The sequence below is a fragment of the Dicentrarchus labrax genome, unplaced genomic scaffold, assembly GCF_905237075.1.
Source record: "Dicentrarchus labrax unplaced genomic scaffold, dlabrax2021, whole genome shotgun sequence".
Lineage (NCBI taxonomy): Eukaryota > Metazoa > Chordata > Actinopteri > Moronidae > Dicentrarchus > Dicentrarchus labrax.
This window is the reverse complement of record NW_026136714.1, coordinates 29,957,070-29,982,404: the sequence shown is the minus strand read 5'-3', so window position 1 is coordinate 29,982,404 and position 25,335 is coordinate 29,957,070. Positions and strand designations below refer to the sequence as shown.

The window sequence follows — 25,335 nt, the reverse complement described above, 5'->3', positions numbered from 1 at the left end:
CTGAGTCCAGTAAGGAACTCATAATTACAACAACTGGCAGCATACCTGGCAGGAAGCCGCAGGGGATTGTGGGATAATTCTCCATATTTATAATTTAAAAGATGTTATATTATGTGAAGTTGAATTAGAGGTTGAAGAGGCTGACATTGTAATTAAAACATCACTGGTTTGAGTTTCTGTCCAAATAAATGTTCATTAATTCAAAAAGATTATTATCTGATTGTTTGGTTCAAACCTTTAGAGGATACAATTATTTACCCAGAAAACAAACATGTGCAAAGCATGATGGGAATATTTACAGTGTTTCAGATTAATCTTTTGGATTAGAAAACTGAAATGTGTTAATCTTTATTCATTCAGATACTTTCAACAATAATCCACAAATATAAAATCAGTTTTTCCTTCAGAACATCAGCTTGTTGCAGAGTAACAGCATTATGAGCTTGTCCACCAGAGGGCACCGACGGTCACAACTCTTTCGTTCACCATCAGTCACAAACTGCGACTCTTCAGTTTGGATCTCTGTGGGTTGAAAAGCCTCAAATATATCACTGTTCACTCACAGCAAAAGTTTCAGCCATTCATCAGGGCAAATAAACAATAGTTGCCTCAGTGTGGTTATACCATATTCACTGTGCAATCTATTGCCCATGTGCAACTGCTGCTACTATTTATGTTATCTGTTGTTGTGGATTCTTGTTTTTTTCTCTTGTACAGTGTTTTTTATTATTTCCCTACCCTTACTGTTTTTATACTGTTTTTTTTTTTTCTCTATCCACTTTGCTGCTGTAACATTGGAATTTCCCCATTGTGGGACAAATAAAGGAATATCTATCTTTCTATCTAAGTAGTCACATGATCAGTGTGTGACAGTTGCGTTGAGACAATTCATGGATGACTTGAATAAAACCTTACAGAAAGACAAGATCATACTTTGTATGCTTTATTAAACAAATTGCCACCACAGTAGTCAGTAACTGAGTATATTTCACTGACTGTTTCTGCCCAATAAAACTATAACTAACTACTTTTACTAAAAGAAGGATCTAAATACAGGGGTTACAGACTGAATAAATACATAATAAAGTAGATCAGTTTAACATTGTCTGATGGACTGTAAAATATATACTATTTTAATAGTATATATATATCAACAGATCAAAATGATCTACTTGGTTTGATTCACTGACATAAAGATGAGTGTACAAAAATAATAAAAATCAATAAACTTAGTCTCCTATCTACACATAAAAACCCTTTTTCCCTCTGTATTACTATTCCTTTTATTCAGCAGGAGCTATGGGGTTACCAACACCTGTTCTAGGGTAGTATGTTCTGCAGGGTAGCTCAAATTCAAAGCTTTCATTGCTTATACAGAGTATGCATGATAATAACATAAGCAGCTACATTTTAAAAAAGATTCTCATTGGTTATGAAGAGTGTGCATTCACAGAGCATTTATGACCTACGTAAGCAGGATGAGGTTTCTGTCTCTTAAGAAAAGTCAAAAATAGCAAAAATGAAGGTTTGTGATTGTGGAATGCCAACAATAAAATCAAGTGAATGATGTAGAAGTCATTAGCTTCAGCAGAGGAATAATCAGTAAAAGCTTAAACTTATTAGTCTGACTTTATATCTGTGCTGTTCGGAAATCCACCAACTCTCTGAACTTTACAGCCTTTCATTGACTCTTTACTTTGACAATATTGATGTGGTTCCCAGCATCATTTATTATCGAGAATCATCCCAATGATGTTGAAGTTCAACGGCACTACATTTGTTTGTACATTCCTTCCAAAGATGATGAATTTAGTTTGTTCAAATCGAGGCCACTCTTGTAATTATTCTTCCTGTTTTAAGGCAACACAATTTTTGAAAGAGTAGATTATCTTTCCTCTAGCACCCCCCCTCAAAACTCAGACCCTACCTACATTCTGAGATAGCACCCCCCCCCCTCGGGTCTGATTTGTCTCGTATAGTTTCTTAGTTTTTTTCTATCTCTGCGTCTGCAGGCTGCAAATTATCCCCAAACATTCATCCCTTCATCCCAGCATCCTTTGCTCTCTCTTCCTCTCTATCACAGTAAACTCCCTCCTACAGAGAACACAGAAATGCTGAGGAGTCAGACCAGTCACACCAGAACCCAAATCCAGGATAAAGAGGTTCAGTGAATGTGGTGTTGAAGGTGTGGAGGTGGATCAGTGTGTCAGAGGAGACTGTGTAGAAGGACAGAGTGCCAGAGGGACAGTCCACATACACTGCTACTCTACCAGAGGAGGACGAGGAGGGAGATGGCTGTTCTTCTGTCGTTGTGCCAGACAGAGTAACCATCATTATAGCAGCTCAGACACCAAGACTGACCATTCCTTCCAAACAAACCATTAGCTCCATTTCCTCTCCTGCTGATTCCTCTGTAACTCACTGATATAGAAACTCCCTCCTCTCCCACTCCACCTCCCAGTAACAGCGACCAGTCAGACCATTTCTACACAGCAGCTGAGGAAAGTAGTCAAATTTCTCTGGATGATCAGGATATAACTGATCCTCCCCACATATCATCTTCCTGTTGTTGTCAGACAGTTTGATCTTTCTGTTCACTGTGTTTGTGTCGACTGTGAGTTCACAGGAATCTGATGGAGAGAACAAGACACAATACAGCTGCAGTTATTGATTGATCACTCTGATTCCAAATGTGAAAAACTTAAATAAAAACACAATGCAATGATTTGCAAATCCTTTTTTGACCCATATCCAAATAGATACAGTAGAAACAACATATACAGTGGGTACGGAAAGAATTCAGACCCCTTTAGAACCCAAAGATCACTGTGGCTGAGCTCCAGAGATGCAGTAGGGAGATGGGAGAAAGTTCCACAAAGTCAACTATCACTGCAGCCCTGCACCAGTCAGGGCTTTATGGCAGAGTGGCCCGACGGAAGCCTCTCCTCAGTGCAAGACATATGAAAGCCCGCATAGAGTTTGCCAAAAACACATGAAGGACTCCCAGACTATGAGAAATAAGATTCTCTGGTCTGATGAGACCAAGATTGAACTTTTTGGCTTAATTCTAAGCGGTATGTGTGGAGAAAACCAGGCACTGCTCATCACCTGCCCAATACAATCCCAACAGTGAAACATGGTGGTGGCAGCATTATGCTGTGGGGGTGTTTTTCAGCTGCAGGGACAGGACGACTGGTTGCAATTGAAGGAAAGATGAATGCGGCCAAGTACAGAGATATCCTGGAAGAAAACCTCTTCCAGAGTGCTCAGGACCTCAGACTGGGCCGAAGGTTCACCTTCCAACAAGACAATAACCCTAAGTACACAGCTAAAATAACAAAGGAGTGACTTGAACAACTCTGTGACCATTCTTGACTGGCCCAGCCAGAGCCCCTGACCTAAACCCAATTGAGCATCTCTGGAGAGATCTGAAAATGGCTGTCCACCAACGTTCACCATCCAACCTGACAGAACTGGAGAGGATCTGCAAGGAAGAATGGCAGAGGATCCCCAAATCCAGGAGTGAAAAACCTGTTGCATCATTCCCAAGAAGACTCATGGCTGTAGAAGCTCAAAAGGGTGCTTCTACTCAATACTGAACAAAGGGTCTGAATACTTATGACCATGTGATATTTCAGTTTTTCTTTTTTAATAAATTTGCAAAAAATTCTACATTTCTGTTTTTTTCTGTCAAGATGGGGTGCTGAGTGTACATTAATGAGAAATAAAATGAACTTTTTTGATTTTAGCAAATGGCTGCAATGAAACAAAGAGTGAAAAAAATAATGGGGTCTGAATACTTTCCGTACCCACTGTATATCATTCAAATGAAAGAACTTAGGTTCATCATTAACAGGTTAATTGGTAGCAGGTGACAGTGTCATCATAGGGTATGAAAGGGGCATCCTGGAAAGGCTCAGTGGTTCACAAGCAAGGATGGTCTGTAAAAAGTATGAGGGCTAATAGTCCAACAGTTTAAGAACAACTGTGAAGAAGATGTAGCTTGGCGACAGAGCTGAGGAGCTAATGCCTCTTTATGTAATCTCCACATTTCTGTTCAGTACAGTAATGTTAGAAACATGTTGCAAACTACCAACCAAAGCAAACTTATCTGCTTTGCTTCCGACTTATACTAAAAATATTCCATGACACTCAATTAATAGTAATACAGTTGACTAAAATATACCAGAGGAAATGATTAGAAAACCAGTGCTACAACGATGAAAGCTATATTCAACCCCTTTACTGACTTGTGCTAGATGCACTTCACCAATGACAGCTGGACTGGGAATAGAGATGTAACATACATCTTTTCCAGGTGAATCTAGCAGATGTGTGTTAGAAAGAGGGCATAATCTTGGCGTGTTCATGAGTCATGGTGGAGTGAGGCAAAGTTCAGGTAGCCTAAACCCTAACCACTAGAGGGGGTCTTTTTCAGAACAGTGTTTCTAAACACAGTTTCAAGGAATTGTTTTCATCATCTACAATCCATAATATTATTAAAAGATTCAGAGAATCTGGAGAAATCTCTGCACCTAAAGGGGCCAAAAACCAATCATCAGTCAGTCAAGCTCATGAAGTTGGCAGATGATAATACCCTCACCAGACTCTTCTGGTGGAGTTGAGTCCACCTACAGGTGGGAGATTGACCATCTGGTGACCTAGTGCAGCCAGAACAACCTGGAGCACACGCTGTACTTAATTCCTAGGGGAGTTGGATTGGATCGACTTCATGTTTAACAACCACAGCACTGCATCAGTATACCAAGGCAAATTCCTTGTATATGAAACCTAATTGGCAATAAACTTGATTTTGATTCTGATTCTGTTACATTCGATCACTCAGGTGGGACTGCATTAAAAAACAGCATGATTGTATAAAGGATATTTCTACATGGGCCCAGGTTCAGCGCTGCATCTACAAATACAAGTTAAGACTCTACCATGCAAAGTGATAGTTGTACTGTATATCATCAACATCCGGAAAAGTGTGCTGTGGTCTAATGAGTCCCTATTTCAAACTGTTTTTGGATATCAACGATGTGTCTTCTGGGATAACTGTGTGGCGCATTATGAAGCGCAAAATGGACAATGGAGACCCTGAACTGTTCAGCAATTATAACGAATATTTAAGTAAGAATGTTAAATTTCACCTTTAACTTAAACAATCATTTTGATCATCAAAGTCGAGTCTGTAGGATTTCGTGGCATCTAGTATTGTATTTGCTAATTGCAAACCCTTCTCCCTCACCCTCTTTTTCCTAGCACGACGAAGAAACTATGATGGCCACGAAACTCGTGAAAAATGTGAAAGTACCTGTCTAGAGTCAGTGTATGGTTTGTCCGTTCTGGGCAAAACATGAAACATACCAGTTCAACATGGCGGATTCCACCGGAATAGGACCCGCTCCCTCTGTACATCTCATTCTAAGGTAACAGTTATTCATCATTTTTATTTATTATACTTATTTTCAGCTGATTATTCACTAATGATAACATACCTGTGAATATTACATTTCTAGATATTAGACCATTAAATATCTTGTCTTTGTACTGTTTTCAATTGAAAATAGGTCAAACGGGATTGGCAAATTGCAAATGCATTCAGTTTTGGAATCAGGGTACTATCTGCTGATCATTGATTGGCAGTTTGATGATGACATCAGAGCTGTGAATGAGTGATGTCACAGTGTGAAGATGGTTGAATGTGTGCTGCTTTGTTTTCACACTTACACTTCCTCAGACCTGGTCTCAACCATCGGACTCCAGCAGGCTCCACCCTGAAAGGAGGAGGGGGGTCAGAGCAGCATGGAAACATGGACATTACATCGCTCTCATACACAGAGGTTATTCTCTATAAATGGACTTACATCTTCACATAGAGCACTTATTATTAATCAGCTGATAGTCTTTCAGAGAAAGTAGCCTGAAATTGCAGCAGAGCCACAAAACCTCTTATGGAGGAGGTTAGATAAACAGCAATTTCTTTTTTTCATTTTCTCTTTATTTAGAATCACACTTAACACATTCCACATAGTTTGGATGGAAATATACAGTGATTCACCTTACAATTTTTTTTATATATAAAAATATATATGCTAAGGCGAGAATAAAATAAAAAATTACGAGCAGTTAAACAAAAGAAGGGCGTTTAGGAGCAATATACATTTTCCACTTTTCCCAAATTTCCTCAAATCAAGTTTTCTCTGGTCTCACAGAAAAGGTAATTATTTCCATAACATAGATCTCGTAAATAATGTCATACCATTCCTCTATAGATGGGCTATTTGGCTTAAGCCATTTCTTTGTAATTGCTTTTTTAGCAGCTACGCTCAGAATACCAAACAAGTATTTTGTTTTACTATTTACAGATGTTGAGTGTAGAAAACCAAAGAGAAGTTCGTCCCAATTAAAAGCAATTTTCGTTCCAAATATCATCACTAATTCTGTGTAGACCTTATGCCAGAAAACATTTACAATTGGACAGGCCCAGAACAAGTGGTAATGGTTTGCTTCCTGAGAACCACATTTTCTCCAGCAACTGGAGGAACCTGAGTGATGAGACTGCTGAACAGGTGAAATAAAATATCTGCTGAGACTCTTCCAGCCAAACACTCTCCAAGAGATTGAGCTTGATATCTTCCACTGAAATTCACAATATTTGGTCCAGACTTCCTCTGTGATGCAACCGTTGGTTTCGCTTTTTGTTTAATGTAGATGTTACTATTCGTCTTAACTACTTGGAGTCCCTTAACTAAGTATTTGGGTCTTTTGACTATTCAATTTGTACCCCAAGACTGCGTCAAAGACATCCAGAAAAGACATTAGTTTCAATATTGAAGTCTCTGGGTGTGACAAATAGATTAAAATGTCGTCCACAAACAGATATTTTATGTTCTAGTCCTAGCATTTTTATACCTGTAATGCTATTATCTTGAGTAATCCTTTGGCTTAAAGCTTCAATAAATCAATAAATATTGCAAAAAGTAGAGGACTAATTGGACAGCCCTTTGGTCCGTGTATGTTTTGGTCATTGGATTTTCCTTTCAGAAACGGATATTAAAAAACAGAAAACGAGTGGTTATTTGATTTTCGTTTTAAAATACAAAAATTAAAATTGAAATACAAGGCGTTTTTCTTTTTGATGGTCAAAAAGGGATGAGCGAACTTAAAAAAATTATTCGATTTTCATTTTCTATTTCATATAACAAAAAAATAAAATCACTAGAAAACAGAAACAGAAAAAAGGCCTGTTTTTTCATATTCTGAGACCGGATGTTGTCATTTACAGGACGGTGCTGTGTAGAAGAAACAGTAGGCTAGTAGACTGCGGTCAATCCAGCCGTGAGTCCGATCTCCGTGGTCAAATCAGCCGCACCTAAATGTCCAGTGTACAAGTATTCTCAGCATTATGGTAAATGCGGAGAAACAGCGTATATAGGTTTTCAAAATAAAGGTATTTAGAACAGTAAGCTATAATTAAAATATGTTACATTAAAGTGTTTTATGCGCCCCTAATGAATAAAAAAAAACTTTATATCAAGTATCTTTACTGCACCAGTGTGGAGAAATGCCAAAATAAAAGTCTCATATTTATGCCTCCAGAGATTGCATATTTGACCATATTTGAGCTACTGTAAAAACATATTGCTCAGTGTTTCCTGGCTACTGATGGTGTATTTGACTTTACACATATGAGACTACAAACATACTTAATATCAAGCATTTTTACTGTACCAATTTGGAGAAATTGAAGAATAAAAGTCCCATATTTATACTTCCAGATTCCATATTTTCTTATATTTGAGCTACTGTAAAAAAAAACTGTATGTGGAACCACCTGCAACAGCTGTCACACTGAATAATATAAAAAATAATATGTGAGGAAGAGACAGTAGGTACAATGGTGTTTTGAAGTTAAACCTAATTCTTTTTCCCTTTTACCTACAAATGGACACAGCAGAGCAGCAAAATAAGAAGAATGTGGACTGGCATTTCATTTTGTGTGAAAAGTAAACAAATTAGAATTGTGTAGGATTTTGTGTTTAGTGTTTAGTGTTTATATTATCAAGATGTTAAACATTTGTGTGAAATTTTGTCATGATTACTGCAGCATTATTGAAGTATAATGAAAATGCTTCACCCATAGCCTGGAAATGTTGAGCAATATGTTTTTACAGTAGCTCAAAAATATAAGAAAATATGGAATCTGGAAGTATAAATATGGGACTTTTATTCTTCAATTTCTCCAAATTGGTACAGTAAAAATGCTTGATATTAAGTATGTTTGTACTCTCATATGTGTAAAAGTCAAATATACCATCAGTAGCCAGGAAACACTGAGTAATATGTTTTTACAGTACCTCAAATATGGTCAAATATGCAATCTCTGGAGGCATAAATATGAGACTTTTATTTTGGCATTTCTCCACACTGGTGCAGTAAAGATACTTGATATAAAGTTTTTTTTTATTCATCAGTGGCACAAGACTTTAATGTAACATATTTTAATTATAGCTTACTGTTCTAAATACCTTTATTTTGAAAACCAGAAGTAAATACGCTGTTTCTCCGCATTTACCATAATGCTGAGAATACTTGTACACTCTAAATTTAAGTGCGGCTGATTTGACCACGGAGATCGGACTCACGGCTGGATTGACCGCAGTCTACTAGCCTACTGTTTCTTCTACACAGCACCGTCCTGTAAATGACAACATCCGGTCTCAGAATATGAAACAACAGGCCTTTTTTCTGTTTCTGTTTTCTAGTGATTTTATTTTTTGTTATATGAAATAGAAAATGAAAATCGAATAATTTTTTAAATTTCGCTCATCCCTTTCTGACCATGAAAAAGAAAAACGCCTTGTATTTCAATTTTAATTTTTGTATTTTAAAACGAAAATCAAATAAGCACTCGTTTTCTGTTTTTTAATACCCGTTTCTGAAAGGAAAATCCAATGACCAAAACATACACGGACCCCCTTTCTAGTCCCTCTTTCCAGACCAAATGAGCTTGAGATTTTCTCATTTATTTTTACCCTTGCCCTTGGGTCATTATATAGTGCTCGAATGGTCATGATAAAAGTCTGATGAAATCCAAATTTCCATAATACGCTAAATAGAAACTCCCAATTGACCCGATCGAAAGCCTTTTCTGCGTCAAGGCTCAGCAAGACTGCCTGGGTGTTATTTTTAACTATATGTTCGGTAACATGGAGTTTTCTACGGATATTGTCCTGAGTCTGCCTTTGTTGTAGAAAACCTGTCTGATCCAAACTTATTATCTGGGGAAGGATGTTTTCAAGTCTTTTTGCCAAAATATGAGTGATGATCTTATAGTCCTGGTTCAGTGCACTTATCGGCTGATAGCTGCCACAATCAAGCATATCTTTACCCTCTTTCGGTATTAAAGAAATCACTGCTTCTCTCCAAGAAGGTGGAGTTATGCCAGTCTTGAGTACATGATTATATGTGACTTCATCATACGAATCAGGAGGTCTTTCATTTCCTTATACCACTCAGATGGGTACCCATCTGGACCAGCAGCCTTATTTGGTTTCAAGTTTTCTTCATCTGTAATTACCCCGATTAGAGCCCTATTTTGATCATCCTTCACTTTTGGTAATTTTATCAGGTTGAAGAAAGCATCCATCCTTGTTTCATCTATTCTAGGCTGAGAGTATAGGTTTTTTATAAAAGGTTTCAAATGATTGATGAATTTCTTTAGTTTTACAGTGTATAGAATTTGTTGTAGGGTCCTTTATTTTGAAAATTGTGTTTTCTGCTTGTCGCTTTTTAGCCTGTAAACCAGTCCAAGCCAATCCCTTTGCGTGGAGCCTGTATCCTCGCAGGTACCATGTTTACTGTGTCTTCCGCCGTATCGCCAAGTCAGCTGGCTGACTCGGTCCAGGAGGGACGTCAGAGTTTTTAAAATGGTCACCGATATCCCCCTCTCTGCCATGTCTGCCGTCGCCACCTCCGCCGAGTTATAGATGACCGTACCGTAAAACACCCTCAGTCTGGCCGGAAACGGAGTCTGAAATCTTATATTTTTCTCCTTCAGGGCGGCTTTCACCTCTTTATATTCCCTTTGCTTCCTCAGCAGCTCCGGTGCGTAGTCGTGATCCAGGTGTACCCTCTTTCCTTGAAAATCAAACCCCTTCCACTCCCAGGCTATTCTCAGCATGTCCTGCTTCGTTCTGTAACTTGAAAACTTGTCCACAATGGATCTCGACAGCGTTTCGGTCGGGGGCTTCGGCGCGAGCGTCCGGTGCGCTCTCTAAATATGTAGTGCAGTAGTGGGGGGGGAGCCCTTCATTAATAAATCCTTCACAAAAGAAATCATTGTGGTGACATTATCTTCAGCTCCTTCTTTTACCCCATGTAGCCTGATTTAGCTTCCATCTGCTCCTGAAGTTTCGCCAGCTGCGCCAATACATCCTCCATTGACTGGATCCGTGTCTCGGCCGTAGTGATCTGCTCCTCGATTTCTTCCACTCTTTTGTTCATGTTGTTAATATCTTCTTTAATGCTGTTTAATTGCTGAGTGGAGTCTCTCCTGAATTCTCACAGCTCTTTTAGAATAACACCTAGGTGTACGCCGTGGCTTAGCTCCGAGTCCGTGTCCACGTGCTCGTCTTCCTCCATATTGCTGCGAGCTTGTGATATCTTATCATCCTCCTCTTCGTCGAGGTTTCTACTTTTAGTGTGTTTCTTCTTGTCTTTTTGGACATCATTTTAGGCATTATTATCGGGACCTGTCGCTCTCGATAAACAGCAATTTCATCACCTCACCTTGGCACGATGCTGGTTACTGTTCCCTGACTAATTCTGACTGATCATCTGATGTAAGACACAAACAGTTTGCTGAAAAAAAAAAAAACTGTGCAAATTGATGTGCAAAATACCGATAGGAATGGACAATTTCTATCTTACTGTTTACTGTTTTACACCGTTTATTGTAGCTACTGTTAATTTTATATATATATATATATATATTGTATCTTCTATTTTATTTTTGATTCTATTCTTAAGGTTAGGGATTTTAATTTTAGCCTCATGCATGTTTAATGTATACTTTATATTTTATCTCCTATTTTATTTTTAATTCTATTCTTAAGGTTAGGCGTTAAAATTTTTAGTCTAATGTATGTTTAATGTATGTTTTGTATTTTGTATGCTACTGGATACTTGAATTTCCCTCGGGATAAATAAAGTATCTATCTATCTATCTATCTATCTATCTATCTATCTATCTAATAGACCTCTCCATACCTGAGACTGTCCAGTCTCCACTGTGGATCCTCTGGTGCAGCAGACAGTAGCGCCACTCCTGAGTCTCCTGGATGATTGTAGCTGAGGTCCAGCTCTCTCAGATGGGAGGGGTTGGAGTTCAGAGCTGAGGCCAGAAAAGCACAGCCTTCCTCTGTGATCAGACAGCTTGACAGCCTGAAAAACACACAAAACAACACAAACTGAGGGTGCTATGAAGGTTACTGCAATACAACAGTACCGAAGCCTACTGTTGAGCTCATTACTTCTATCATCACATGGTATTACAGTAACCTGGCCTTATGTACCCAGCTGCTGTGTTGTCTCCTGTTGGCGCCCTACTACTCTTGAAGCAGCGCATCCTTCACTAGAACACTGCTTTTTAGACTACTTGGACCTTTAAATATGAAGACTCTGCCCTTTTCCTTAAGGTTCATGGTTTGCATGCTGCTAATGAGAGTAAACATGGTTACAAACACAAAGCCTGCCATCTGACTTTACAAGGACCAGCAAGGACTGTTAGACTTAATTCTTAATTCTGTTTAACACACTGTTAATCTAATTTCACACACACAAAAACAAAACCACACACGCAGATACAAAATTCTGCCTGACATGTTCCTTTATCTCTGACCAACATAATGTTTCTGGCTCAGCTGAACATATTTTCAAAACAAAAACACATTCCTTCTGGCACGTAACCACACACACACCTTTATCTTTAGATTTCATGTTGTGTGTTTTTCCAGTTTTGCGTGTGATTGACAGCAAGGACAAACATGGCCATTGATGTAGGTTTTTTGGTTGCTGAAGGAAGGGAAGGGACTGAGGGCAGACATGGATAGAGTCTAGAAACTAACTAAAGACCTTACTCAGGTGAGGAATATCTCCATTTATTGAACAGAAATGGTAACTGATTAATCCTGACCTGAGAGTTTCCAGTGTACAATGTGGACTCTTGAGTCCAGTAGACAAGAGCTTCAGTCCTGAATCCTGCAGGTTGTTGTTACTCAGGTCCAGCTCTCTCAGATTAGAGGACTGGGAGCTGAGAACCGAGGACAGAGCTGCACAGCTTCTCTCTGAGAGGTTACAGCCACTCAGTCTGTAGAGACAATACAAAGGAAAATAAAAGTAGTAAGGTTTATTATTTCCTGTTATATAGCAGAAAATATAGCAGACTCTTTAAAATGTGACCAATAAATCCAACTCTGTCTGTACTTACAGAGCTTTGTTGGAGGCTTTGACCACTGGCAGCAGCCTCAGAAGAGCCTCCTCTGAACCAGAGTATTTCTTCAGGTCAAACGCATCCAGATCTGTTTCTGATGACAGTAAGATGAAGACCAGAGCTGACCACTGAGCAGGAGACAGTTTATCTATGGAGAGACTTCCTGAACTCAAGTACTGTTGGATCTCCTCCACTAGAGAATGATCATTCAGTTCATTCAGACAGTGGAACAGATTGATGCTTCTCTCTGCAGAGAGATTCTCACTGATCTTCTTCTTGATGTACTGGACTGTTTCCTGATTGGTCTGTGAGCTACTTCCTGTCTGTGTCAGCAGACCTCGTAGGAGATTATGATTGGTCTGCAGTGAAAGGCCCAGGAGGAAGCGGAGGAACAAGTCCAGATGTCCATTTCGACTCTGTAAGGCCTTGTCCACAGCACTCTGGTAGAATTGTGTCTCTGCAGATTCATCTTTTCTTGTTTCAAACTTCTGGGAGGTTGATTGTTGTTCTGCCAGCAGATTGACTCCAGAGTTGATGAATGTCAGATGGACATGAAGAGCAGCCAGAAACTCCTGAACACTCAGATGGACGAAGCAGAAGACCTTGTCCTGGTACAGTCCTCTCTCCTCTATAAAGATCTGTGTGAACACTCCTGAGTACACTGAGGCTGCTCCGATATCGATGTCACACTCTGTCAGGTCTGATTTATAGAAGATCAGGTTGCCTTTCTGCAGCTGCTCAAAAGCCAGTTTTCCCAGAGACTCAATCATCTTCCTTGTCTCTGGACTCCATTGTGGATCTGTCTCAGCTCCTCCATCATACTTTACGTTCTTCACTTTGGACTGAACCACCAGGAAGTGGATGAACATCTCAGTCAGGCTCTTGGGCAGCTCTCCTCCCTCTCTGGTCTTCAACACATCCTCCAGAACTGTAGCAGTGATCCAGCAGAAGACTGGGATGTGGCACATGATGTGGACGCTTCGTGATGTCTTGATGTGGGAGATGATTCTGCTGGCCTGCTTCTGATCTCTGAACCTCTTCCTGAAGTACTCCTTCTTCTGTGGGTCAGTGAACCCTCTGACCTCTGTCATCATGTCAACACACTCAGGAGGGATCTGATTGGCTGCTGCAGGTCGTGTGGTTATCCAGAGACGAGCAGAGGGAAGCAGTTTTCCCCTGATGAGGTTTGTCAGCAGCACATGCACTGAGGTGGACTCTGTAACATCAGTCAGGATCTCAGTGTTGTTGAAGTCCAGAGGAGGTCGACATTCATCCAGACCGTCAAAGATGAACACAACCTGGAACTCTTCAAACCTGTAGATTCCTGCTTCTTTGGTTTCAGTAAAGAAGTGATGAACAAGTTCCACCAAGCTGAACTTTTTCTCTTTCAGCACATTCAGCTCTCTGAAAGTGAATGGAAATGTGAACTGTATGTCTTGGTTGGCTTTGTCTTCAGCCCAGTCCAGAGTGAACTTCTGTGTTAAAACTGTTTTCCCAATGCCAGCCACTCCCTTTGTCATCACTGTTCTGATTGGTTTATCTCTTCCAGGTGAGGGTTTAAAGATGTCTTCTTGTCTGATTGTTGTTTCTGGTCTGTTTGGTTTCCTGGATGCTGTTTCAATCTGTCTGACCTCATGTTCATCATTGACCTCTGCTGTCCCTCCCTCTGTGATGTAGAGCTCTGTGTAGATCTGGTTCAGAACGGTTGGGTTTCCTGCTTTAGCAATCCCCTCAAACACACACTGGAACTTCTTCTTCAAGTTGGATTTAAGTTCACGCTGGAAACAAAGTGGATGTCCTGAATGAACACACAAGAAAATATTTTAACATTTTATTTCCTTAAATAATGAGTATGTGAATATATTTTGGTCCTTCTGTTGAGACATCAGTAAATGTCTCATTTATCCAGCGAGTTAAATCTTTACAGAAATCCTCTTACTGCTCTGCAGATGGCCAGCCAGCTCCTCCTGCTTCATTCTCCTCAGGAAGTTCAGTGTGATCTTCAGAAATGCCTCTCTGCTGCTCTTCCTGTGCTCTTCATCCTCGCTGTCCAACACCTCCTCATTCTCCCTCTGACTCTCTAAGCATTCTTGGTAATCTGAACTCAGAACCTTCTGGATCTTCTTCAGCTCGTTCTTCACAAAAGTGACAATGTTGTCCTCCAGCAGCTGGAACAGAATATTATATGAATGACTCAATCATGGAACCAAACATCAGATCCATGTTGGACAGACAATCCACTGGTCTAAAAAGAGCAGCATGGAGATTATTGTGAACACAATAGATGTAAAAGTAGTTGTTGTCCATGTACAGACCATAAATATGGAGTCCAGGTGTGTTTGATGCTGCTGGGCAGACTGACCACTGGGAACCTCTGAGCTCTCCTGGTCCACTCTGTGGAGGAATCATGAAGAATGAGCTCACATTATGTCTGTCCACACAGAGACAAACACAAGGTAAAGGTCCATGAAGTGATATTTGGATGTGAACAGTGAATCTGATGACTCCCTGTAGTGGTAAAGGTTTACTAGTCCTGCTGATCCCACTGAGAATCAACAGCTCAGTTTGGTTCAGCCCCAACAGCTCTCACCAACCCCTCCATATAGCTCTCCCTCCCTCACTGTACACTGTACAGCCTGGAGCAAGGCACATAGATAGAGCCTCCAGCTGCTCTGTGCCTAACCCTAACCCCCCCGGTCTTTTTCATTCTACACACAACTATTTCTGAAGTCATCACTGTGAATGTTTTCAGGAGAGACTGTGGTCTGTTATCATATTTACATGATATCATGTCTCCACCCTCTCCTTGACAATCGGCTTTACACAACACTTTTCAGACGTGGTCTGACGAGACGTCCTACATACGTATTTTACATTATTTATTATTTTCTACCATAACCCAACTCTTACTGCCAGTTACAGGTTACCTCTGATCAGCCGACGGAGGGACTCCTTTAAACTCAATCATATCTATCTTTGACCTGTCACTCTTGAAGGACAGACAGCTGGGTTCAGGACAGTCTGGCTGCTGGAGCCTGAAACAGAAACAGCACAGATACATTGTGATACATGTTGGGTAGAAACTGGTGAAGAATATATTCAGTCTTTTAACACAGACACAAACATTGTGTCACAAATGACTTTTAGTCAGGTTTACATTTTTACCTTCCATCAGCATGTTGTCTAAAAACAAGAGGATTCTTCATGGACTCATCACTCTTCATGGACACACAGCTGGGGTCAGGTTCAGGTCCAGGTCCAGGTTCATGTTCAGGTTCAGGTCCAGGTCCAGGTGTGTCATGTTCCCCGAACAGAGTGCTTTTAGAGGAAGGGACTCCCTCCTCTCTGTGCTCACACTGACTCATAGCAAGTGTGTCCACTTTTCTTTTTTTAGACATCACATTACCAAACACACACACACACACACACACACACGCACATGGACACCGATTAAAACGTTAATGTAAATGAAACCTCTGATATTGGCAGAGCAAACCCCGCAACTAGCAGACCGGTGTGCAAGCAAGATGGAGTGACAGCGGGGACGGCCAATCACACAAGAAACGGCAGCTTGTGGGCGGGTCTAAACTAACAGGCTTCAGCTCTTGGTCCTAGTGCTTGACGAGTCTCTGTTTACGATAGAGTAACATTGTTTTTGGACGGTAAAAACTGCAGGGGACCCGGGACCCGGGACCCCCCCCCCAATTACGTCCGTGTCCATACCATAATAAACCGGCGTGTATGATCGCAGCACGCGCGGCATGGTTATCTTTTCCTTTCCTGATCCGGTTCTACTAACGCAAGACAACATGTTAACTGATATCATCATCAGAGCAGAATAAGCTCAATGTTTTTACCAATCAGAGATCGATATATTGATATATTTATGAGTTACCTGTAACAACTGCAGACAGGTTGAAGTCACGGTGAAATTGATTTAATTCTGCGTCACAACCGAAATGAAACCGAAATTGACCTGGGAGCCGCTTTGACGTCACGGTTGGCATGGCAACGGCGGGAACTCAAGAGGAACCAGGACCCAAGTTGAAACGGGACAGTTCCCTCATATCAGCAGCTCATAAACTTTACTGGTCTGCTACATATATAATGAACCATTTTAATGAATCCTAAACTAAATTATAATAAGTTTAGTCCCTAAAACCGATAAGGTAATTATTGTAGGTGGTTTTAATATTCATGTCAATAAAACTTTATTGATTTAAATAAAAACTTTTTGGTTGCAAACATTATTTTAGTAATGTTGATATAAACAACATGGATAAACTAGTTGGAGTAATCAACTTAAACACGTGTTTATGCTACCAATTATTGATTAAAAACTGCTTTAACTGTGGAGGAAAAGACGGTTCCCCGACCTCAGTGTGATACATATGTTAAACATTTTGTGTCTACCTAAATATATATATATGAAATACAACATGGCAGCAGTGCCTTGATGACGTCAGTCAAGTTTCATTCAATATATTCAAAGATTCATTCAATATATTCAAAGATTCATTCATTATATTCAAAGATTAATTTCCTAAACGGCATGCCAAATATGAACTATAGGCCTGTATCTATTATATTATGAATGAAATGTGCGTTATTTGGAAGAAAGTCGAGGTGTGACTGACTTACAGTGGATCCCCCATTCCCCCCCTTGTCCGTTCCATTAGGGAGACCAAGAGGTGAACTGCCCCCCCTTCTCCACATAGCTTCATTGCACAGTACCTTCTCAGCAAGCAGGGGCGCTTGCAGCTGTAGGGGGTGCCAATTTGCCAATTCCCCACACAGTGGTATGATATAGCACATAGAAAACCGCTTCATGGCGCAGTGGATTTTTTTTTTTAAGTGCTTGTCATGCCATCTCTCATGAAAAAATGCCGCCCTGGGCGTCTGCCCGCTTGCCATTGACCGAAACCGCTACTGGAAAGAGGGCAACAATGTGACTCTGAGCTGCAGAAACAAGACGACTTCCTCCAACCTCACAGCTGGTTTCTATAAAGATGGCCTCCTCATGGGCAGCAGCTCTACAGGAGAGATGATCATCCACAGTGTTTCCAAGTCTGATGAAGGACTCTACAAGTGTAAGATCTCTGGAGCTGGAGAATCAGCAGAGAGCTGGTTGGCTGTCAGAGGTGAGACATTGCACTGTTTATCTTCTAATGGTTCTATAAAAAGCAGAACAGCAACCTGATAGATGTTCAGTATGTACCAGAGTAATGCTACAGCAGCCCTTAGAGACAACCTGTGACACACTGTTAATACTGCCATGCTGTTACAGCACATATATCCTCTTGTCTTTGCAGCTCTTCACACAGAGGCTTGTCCCTCCTCAGATCACTCCTTTAATGTTCTCCTCCTTTTAATATGCAAAACTGTTTGGACAACTGTGCAATAAAAAAATTGAAAAATATCTTTAAATATACAATTGTTTATTTTTATATATAGGACAAATAATAATAATAATTATTATTATAATAAAAACAATTTGATATTTCTCAAAGCAAATATTGTCAAGAATCATTAATAATTAAGAGAATAATTAATCAGCATTTGGACTATTGAAAGTGCCACAGGGTTGAAATAAACCTCTTTATTACAGAAACATGGAGCAGATAATTCTAAACTGAGAGTATGAACTTATTTACAAACAATACAAAACAGAATAAAAAATAATATCTTTACTGTCCAAACCAGAAACTGTGTGTGTCAATGGAGAATAAATGTTAACATATAGATTCAATTCAGTAAAAATACAGAACAAAAGTTGCATTCCAGTTTATTTTACCTTCAGTCCTAACCCCGTGGCTAGCAATTCAATATTTAAGATTTTTATTCTTACTAATCAATGAAGAGTAGCAAAAAATAAAAGCAAACCTGTTGCCTCATTTTAAACAAACATAAAATATAAAAGATCAAATGTTGTTGATTTCACAATAAAATATATGTCTATAAAATAAAATAATATTGTCTAATAAATATTATCTTCCAGAGATAATATGATCTGAGTTATGGTGAATGTCTCCAGTGTTGCTGATGAGAGTGACCTGCAGTTTGTCTCCAGGGCTCAACTTCAGGTCTCTCCACAACAGGTCAGTGGGAGGATAATGGGTACCACAACCTGGAGCCCACAACTGCAAAATGCAAATGTTACAGGCTTACAAATACACTTGTGCATTATTATTAATATTATTTATTTTTTAATTTCAAATGGGACTCAACAACAATGGAGAAAGAAAGAAAGAAAGAAAGAAAGAAAGACAGAAAGAAAGAAAGAAATGATAGAAGGACAAACATGAATGAAAGACTCACAGTGACAGTGTTTCCAGCCTGTAGTTTGAATGAGTACTCAAATGTGTACATGATGGGTTCTGTCTCATTTAACCGGACTCCTAACCTCCATCCTCCCAGTTGTTGCTCCTGCAGTGACATTGGGTGAGAGGGAGGATGAGAACAAACTAATGTTACAGTGTTACACTTATTGAATCCATTGTGTTTATTCAATGATTCAATGTCATTTCCCTCTTTACATGAAAACAAGAGCAAATGGATTGTGGGGGAACTAACAGCTCATTATTTGGAATATTATTGTAGTCCAGACTTATACAGAACTCATACAGTGTTCATCCACACACAGACAACAATACCTCATTGGACCAGTTTCTGAGACGAATATATTTGCCGTGTTGGTCGACCTCAACGTCGGGTACTGTGGTTGAGCTCTGATTGGCCGAGCTGGTGTTGTTCTCCTCCACTGCAACCTAATGAGAGGGAGACAACACACACACATATCATTCAGGACTAACCAACTAGCTAACAGACAGACAGATGGATGTTGTCAAACACATTGTGTCTTTAGACATTTGACTGTTGTAGAGTTTTCTTGATAAGTGAAATCTTTCTCTCTTTTTACGACAGCGATGATAAATGTGATCAATTGTAATTTTGATTCTGATATTAGAATAGTTCAGCAACAGTTCAGACTGACAGCAGGTAGATTACAGACATTAAAAACACACAAAGACTCAAGACGAGAGTGGGAACAAGTAGACATTAATAGTTATACTGACTGCTTGTAATATGGACAGGTGGTGATCATGATATGTTGTTTAAGATTGTAAATGTCCTAGTTCAATATTTTATGAAGAAGTTTAAAAGAAAGTCAGAGGAAAACTCTGCTCCATTAATAAAGGGTAAAACATGTACCCTGTTCTTCAGCTCCTTCTTTGCGTTCTCTTTTTTCTCAGCTTCCTCCCTTTTCTTCTTCTCCTCCTTGAGCTTCTTTTCCCACTGGGAGGAAAAAGAGAGATGAAGAGACAATTGGTTTTATATCGTGCACTTAATATCCAGGTCTAAAACTACGTTCTGATTGGTTGTAGGTTGTGATTTATGACCTTTTAATGTTGTTTCGTCCCTGACTGTATTATTGTTTTGTATTGTTTCTGCTGTGGTGTGCTCTGTGTTTTGTCCCTGTTTTCTACAGGAGTGTGCAGCCTGTCTCAGTAGGGATCTTTGACGGCAACCCATAGGTCTCCTCCTGACTGGTTAATTACGTGTCTGTTGCTGGTTGGTTCCCCCTGTGACATCCGCAACATCCGCCATGTTTTAAACATCTGGCCTCACATCAGTCGGGTCAGAAAACCTGGCAGCAGCATCGTTCTGTCCCCAGACCAATGAGAAACTGTGTGTAGTCGTACGAAGGTTGTTGGCAACGATTGGCGAGTTATAAAGATTATTGTTTTCCTATGGTTGTATATAGTGGGTGTGTAGGGGTGAACTGCCATTCAGGAATTAGTCAGCATTTTGTTTGAGAGTGTTAGATCTGCTTTATTTGTTGTTTTGGCCTCGGTTCACCCTGAAGATTGTTCCTGGTTTTTGTTGCACTTCTGGTTTCACATCTGTAAATAAATCAGTTCACTTGTTTGTTAAACCTGTGTTCATTTTTGGTTTGGGGATCAGGAAGGGAAACTTATTCATTGTTATTATTTCCTCTTCACTTGTATGTTGCGCTCCTACCCCATATACAGGGGTGTAACAATGTGCCCATAGTTGAGTCAGGTTCAACCTCTGTTTATACTGTGAATATATACTGTAAATATCAGCTGTAACAATCAGTGCACTACTCAACTGATGAATTCAACATGTAATTCTAAAAAAAGAGCATTAAAGTAAAGAAGCAGAATGTCTCAAAGTCAGCAGTGTCAGCAGGGTTCAACAACAAAATCTAATCTTTATCATATTTATAGAATGAATACATTCACTGTTACACTGCTCTGTGTTTCTTTCAACCTGAGTCCACTTTCATATATAATATATATCATATATAAAATAAAAACATTGATTTAGGTGAAAACATTCACCTCTGTGTTTCTGATCATCAGCTCCTTCAGTTCTCTCTCTGCTCTCTGATTTTTATTCATTTTATTTTTATGAAGTTAATGTGCAGTTTACATTAAGGTCTGAATGGACTCTCGTGTGTGATGATCTGATGCTGTGGTAGAACACTGTTCATGTACAGTTTGTCTCAGGTTGAATCAGTTTACCTTCAGTGGATTTATACTGGAAACACTATCTGACTGTTGTCTGTCCTGAACCACCAGAGTGAGTTAATCATTGCACAGCTTTTTAAACATTGAGTTTAACACTGGTAACAACCAACTGTCTGGTTTGATATTATATATTGAATCTGGACAGCAGGAGGATATTTCATCTGTTACACCAACAATACTCAGTAATGTGATGCCTCTAGTTTAGAAATTCTAAATATTTGTTGATTACTGTATGTATGTGCTGTAACTATATGTAGCAACCATACCTACTACCTGCTGGAGCAATGCTGCTGTACTGTTAGTTCAGACTGAATTGATACACATTAGTATAAGTATTAGTATACTATAACTAAGTATTAGTTAACTGTTAATAACTCACTGAGAATGTGCTTTACAGGATTCACAGTAAACATCTTAAAATAACAGAGATTGTTCTTGATTCTGTTAATAATGTTACATTATTATATTTCAGAGAGCTGGAGTTTGAATGCTGCACAGCACTGACAGTGGCACATTGTGTGGATCTCAACATTCTTGATCAATATTGATTTTAACAGTGTTAATCTGCAGGAATTAACCAATGGATAAAGAATCTGAGACAGTTGAACCTTAATGTTCTAACATTTGTGTTTTCCTCTCAGTACTGATTACTGAATACAACACCTTTATAAGACTTGGTTTAAAGAGGTCTAAGAGGGAGTCTGACCTCTAACTGACCTCCAACATAAACGTCACTGTGGAGAATGTCATACTCTCTATGGATGACCTTTAGCAAATACAATATATATTTGTTCATGTACAGACATTATAACATTATAAACCATACAATATTTCTTAGTTAGTGTAATAATAATACTTTATGCTAATTTCTGTATTGTGTCATCAGCAAAAATGCAGTTCAGTTAGTGGCAAACAGAATGGTTACTACTTATACACTAATACATTTCTTTATATTTTGAGTTCAAAAGAAAAAAATAAATATTTAAATGAAAAGTTAATTTTGGTTTATTATTTCTACACATACCATACAACAGATGAGGTCAGACGGGTTGTATGAGGCAGTAAAGCCAAAGTCAAGAAAACCCGGTGGCTTCAGTTTAATATTATCATCTTAAAGTTATTTAAATGTTTTTATTCATTTAAATAAGCTTTAGATCAAATACAATTGTGAGATTTAACTAAAACACACAAATACTATACGATATGTAAAGAAAACTATATGTATAAAATATTTATATTTATAAATATGTGAATAAATATATATGCCAGATAATAAAGTGAATATGCACTAGTATTACTACTAGTAGTGGTGGTGGGAACAATCCTAAAGTAAAAAGGCAACTCTACTTAAATTCATGAATCAATTGTTTTTTTTCATACATTTTTTGTTTTAGTATAATTGTCTGATTTTAATTGTGTCATTGCTTCCGTTGCTTTTTCAATTTGGGATTTTAAGTCAAATTGAGAACATTCAGCTTTCCTGTGAGAAACTCTGCAGTTCCACAGTTTGACCAGTAAAGCAGCAGCTCTTCTGTCAGTGAGTATAAAGGAACATTTGTGACCTGAAGTCAGTTTTGTTCAATACAGCACACATCCGTCTGTGTCTGAGTTTACTCTGCTGAATCTCTTAGTCAGGAAATATCAGAATGTATTAATTGTACTTCTACGTTACAACTTACCCCAGATGAAGGAGACCGGACCGGAGCAGCTTGTCTCCTTTCCAACTGGGATAACAGAGAGAGGTTAAGAGAGACATGTTCTTTATTAAATATATTTAGTGGTTTATTATCTAAAGCATTAAACAAATTATTTAAAGGGGAACTTGGCAACTTTTTTCAGCTTAATAAACCTGTTTAGAAACAATTTGGATGGTTAAATGGCCTGTTCCGGTGAAAATGGTAACTCCAACCCCCCCCTAGTGTCCCCAGGTGGAAAACCAACTTTGCAACTTTGGGACTACCGTCCCATTAAGTTGGAAATAGGAAGTATCGTGAGAAGCGTGAACCAGCGAGAAACACAAACTGCTTTACAGCAATTCCACATAAACGCACACGCGCCCTCAATACCGGTTAGTGTATAATGTATTACCCACCTCGGTAGACATTGCTCCACACGAAAAAGTTGCCCGGCGAAAAAAGGCACATCAGCAGCGGTAGAAAGGGGGAGGAGTGTGCCGACAGTGAGTTTTTTTACGACGTGTTGTGAAATATACGTCCCAGAGCTGTAGGGGGAGCTCGTTGAGAAAACATGTGATGACAAAAGTGAAAACCAGTGAAGAAATGGCTAGAGTTGCCAAGTTCCCCTTTAACCATAAAGGTTCTCAGTAGACTTTTAGACCTCTATTAGCGCTATGGAGCTTATTTTTTTTTAATGAGTGAGTTGTGGCTGACATACACTCCAGCCAGTGGTTTTATACTATTCCTCTGATCTACAGGTGGCTGCAACAAGATACGCTGCAATGTGACAACAAAGACAGGGAAGAAGACTGCAAGCATGTAAACATTGCATTTGAAAATAATTTGGCTTTGTAAAAGAACACAATGTGTTTTAGTAAGTAACTCTGAACTTAGACATATATTTTGTTTGAAAGGGCAGCTTTAAGTTTATGGTCTGAATTGTTGTTTAAACTCAAAGTCACAATGATCTTTAATCTGTCATGGAAACTTATACGGGATGGGTGTTGCTGGACACCAAATATTACTGCAAATATTCAGATGGTTTTGGTTAAAATAGAAAGACAAACCTCCTTGTTGTTGGACTCCATCAGGGTCTGCAGGTTTGTCTCCACCATCCTCTGAATCTCATCCTGGAGCTGCTGGACTTCAGCTTGTTTGTCTTCAACCTGGGAGGAAAGAGGAGACGAGATGACCATATGAGAGACATGTTTTATTATTAATGCACATTAGAAGTGATGTACTACAGTACCAGAGAAACAGTCAAACCTATGGAATGATGATTTTATCTATAAATCGTATTTAAGCTGCTGCCAAGAGATAAACATTTCTGAATTAAGTAACTATTAAGTTGCTATTTAATTGGTACAAATGCAATGACCAGTGCAAAGCACACACTGTCTTTCATACAACATGATAAAGTCCCAAAACAAAGTATAGTTATGTTCAAGTGACATAGAAGCCATAGTAATTATGACTCAAGTAAAGGAGGAAGTCCTTCTCTGTGTTCTGCTTTTTAATTTAGGTCACTACAGAAGCAGTAGGTTCTGTGCTCACATAGTATAACACTGAAATCTGCAGCCAAAGGAAAATGCTGAGAACAATGGAGACACAGTTTAATGACTGATAATAATGATAATACCAAGGTGATGAGAGTATGAAAGCAAATACGTAAATAGCAGAAAAATAAAATCTTTTGAAGAAAATAAATAGAAACCTGTTTGATTTTGGTGTCTAATTCCTTCTGATGAGTCTCCAGCTTCTTCTTCAGTGTCTCCACTTCCTGCTCAGCTTTATTCTTCTTCTGCTCTTCTTCTTTGCTGCCACTCTGGATCATTAAAACATGTGACTGATCATACTACACAATGTCCCATATGGCAAAGAAATGAAGCCTCTGGTTTTATGGATAACAAGTGAGAAATATCAGCAGAACATTTTAATGGCAAAGTTTAATTTCAGGTCTGTGGGTGGTGACCCCTGACTTCCCCTCAGTATGTGCTGTACACATTCACATTCTCTCTGCTGCTCTCTGTGTTGTATAAAGTAGTTCAGAGCTGCACAATTTAACTGTTAATGAAGTTGATAAAGAAAATGGAGGACCAGCAGAGAATGCAGTCAGTCTGTGTCAGCATGGCTCTCATTCACAAACTAGTGACAAGAGACATCACAATAATAATGGATATATTACAATAACAGACTTTCTTGTTATTTTTGTGACGACACCTCAGAGTGTATTATTGCATTCAAACCATGAGCACTTACCGAAGGCCACCAGGTAGACTGGGCTAGGTTGGCTTGGATTGTCTGCAGGTGGGAGGGAGAGATAGAGACATTAGTATCACATTAAAGCTTATGAATAATTATACAACCAAATGACAGTTAAACCAACACAATATGTAACTTAATATACAGTCAAGTACATTTTATATGCTACATCTTAGTACAAGTTCAGTAACACAAACATGGTGTAGTTGGATTCTCAAACAGCAGAGATAATGAGACATTAACCTCTTTGTGTTTGTTCTCCAGCTCTTTCTTCACGGTCTGCAGGTTGTTCTGGATCCTCTGCCTCTCTTCACGGAGCTGCTGCAGCTCAGATTGTTTCTTT

At 39.1% G+C, this 25,335-nt stretch overlaps 2 protein-coding genes across 2 annotated transcripts; both read right to left on the bottom strand.

Annotated features, from left to right (window-relative positions):
- Positions 1–2,034: 2,034 nt before the first annotated feature.
- Positions 2,035–16,475, bottom strand: LOC127376170 (NACHT, LRR and PYD domains-containing protein 4-like). The gene is made up of 11 exons (XM_051422813.1): positions 16,395–16,475; positions 15,665–15,883; positions 15,427–15,534; positions 14,815–14,893; positions 14,439–14,667; positions 12,497–14,297; positions 12,203–12,376; positions 11,278–11,451; positions 5,734–5,780; positions 2,455–2,630; positions 2,035–2,094 (listed from the first exon to the last, which is right to left on the bottom strand). Exons 2-11 carry the CDS (start codon positions 15,862–15,864, stop codon positions 2,035–2,037), a joined length of 3,048 nt encoding a protein of 1,015 aa, XP_051278773.1. The 5' UTR covers positions 15,865–15,883; positions 16,395–16,475.
- A 1,720-nt stretch (positions 16,476–18,195) lies between these two features.
- On the bottom strand, positions 18,196–25,332 carry LOC127376358 (lamin-A-like). Its single transcript, XM_051423165.1, has 9 exons — positions 25,236–25,332; positions 24,990–25,031; positions 24,445–24,555; positions 23,798–23,896; positions 22,734–22,778; positions 19,712–19,795; positions 19,153–19,266; positions 18,818–18,925; positions 18,196–18,639 (listed from the first exon to the last, which is right to left on the bottom strand). The coding sequence occupies exons 4-9, from the start codon at positions 23,843–23,845 to the stop codon at positions 18,487–18,489; spliced, it is 552 nt and encodes a 183-aa protein (XP_051279125.1). The 5' UTR covers positions 23,846–23,896; positions 24,445–24,555; positions 24,990–25,031; positions 25,236–25,332; the 3' UTR covers positions 18,196–18,486.
- Between the last annotated feature and the right edge of the window lie 3 nt (positions 25,333–25,335).

Coding starts and splice junctions, on each gene's coding strand:
- LOC127376170 (XM_051422813.1), bottom strand. CDS start 15,864: ATGAGTCAGTGTGAGCACAGAGAGGAGGGAGTCCCTTCCTCTAAAAGC. Junction 14,298..14,438: donor GGCTGGCCATCTGCAGAGCA/GTAAGAGGATTT, acceptor GTGTTCATTCAG/GACATCCACTTTGTTTCCAG. Junction 12,377..12,496: donor AAAGCCTCCAACAAAGCTCT/GTAAGTACAGAC, acceptor TTGTCTCTACAG/ACTGAGTGGCTGTAACCTCT.
- LOC127376358 (XM_051423165.1), bottom strand. CDS start 23,845: ATGGTGGAGACAAACCTGCAGACCCTGATGGAGTCCAACAACAAGGAG. Junction 22,779..23,797: donor TGGAGTCCAACAACAAGGAG/GTTTGTCTTTCT, acceptor CTGTTATCCCAG/TTGGAAAGGAGACAAGCTGC. Junction 18,926..19,152: donor TCAGAAACTGGTCCAATGAG/GTATTGTTGTCT, acceptor ATGTCACTGCAG/GAGCAACAACTGGGAGGATG.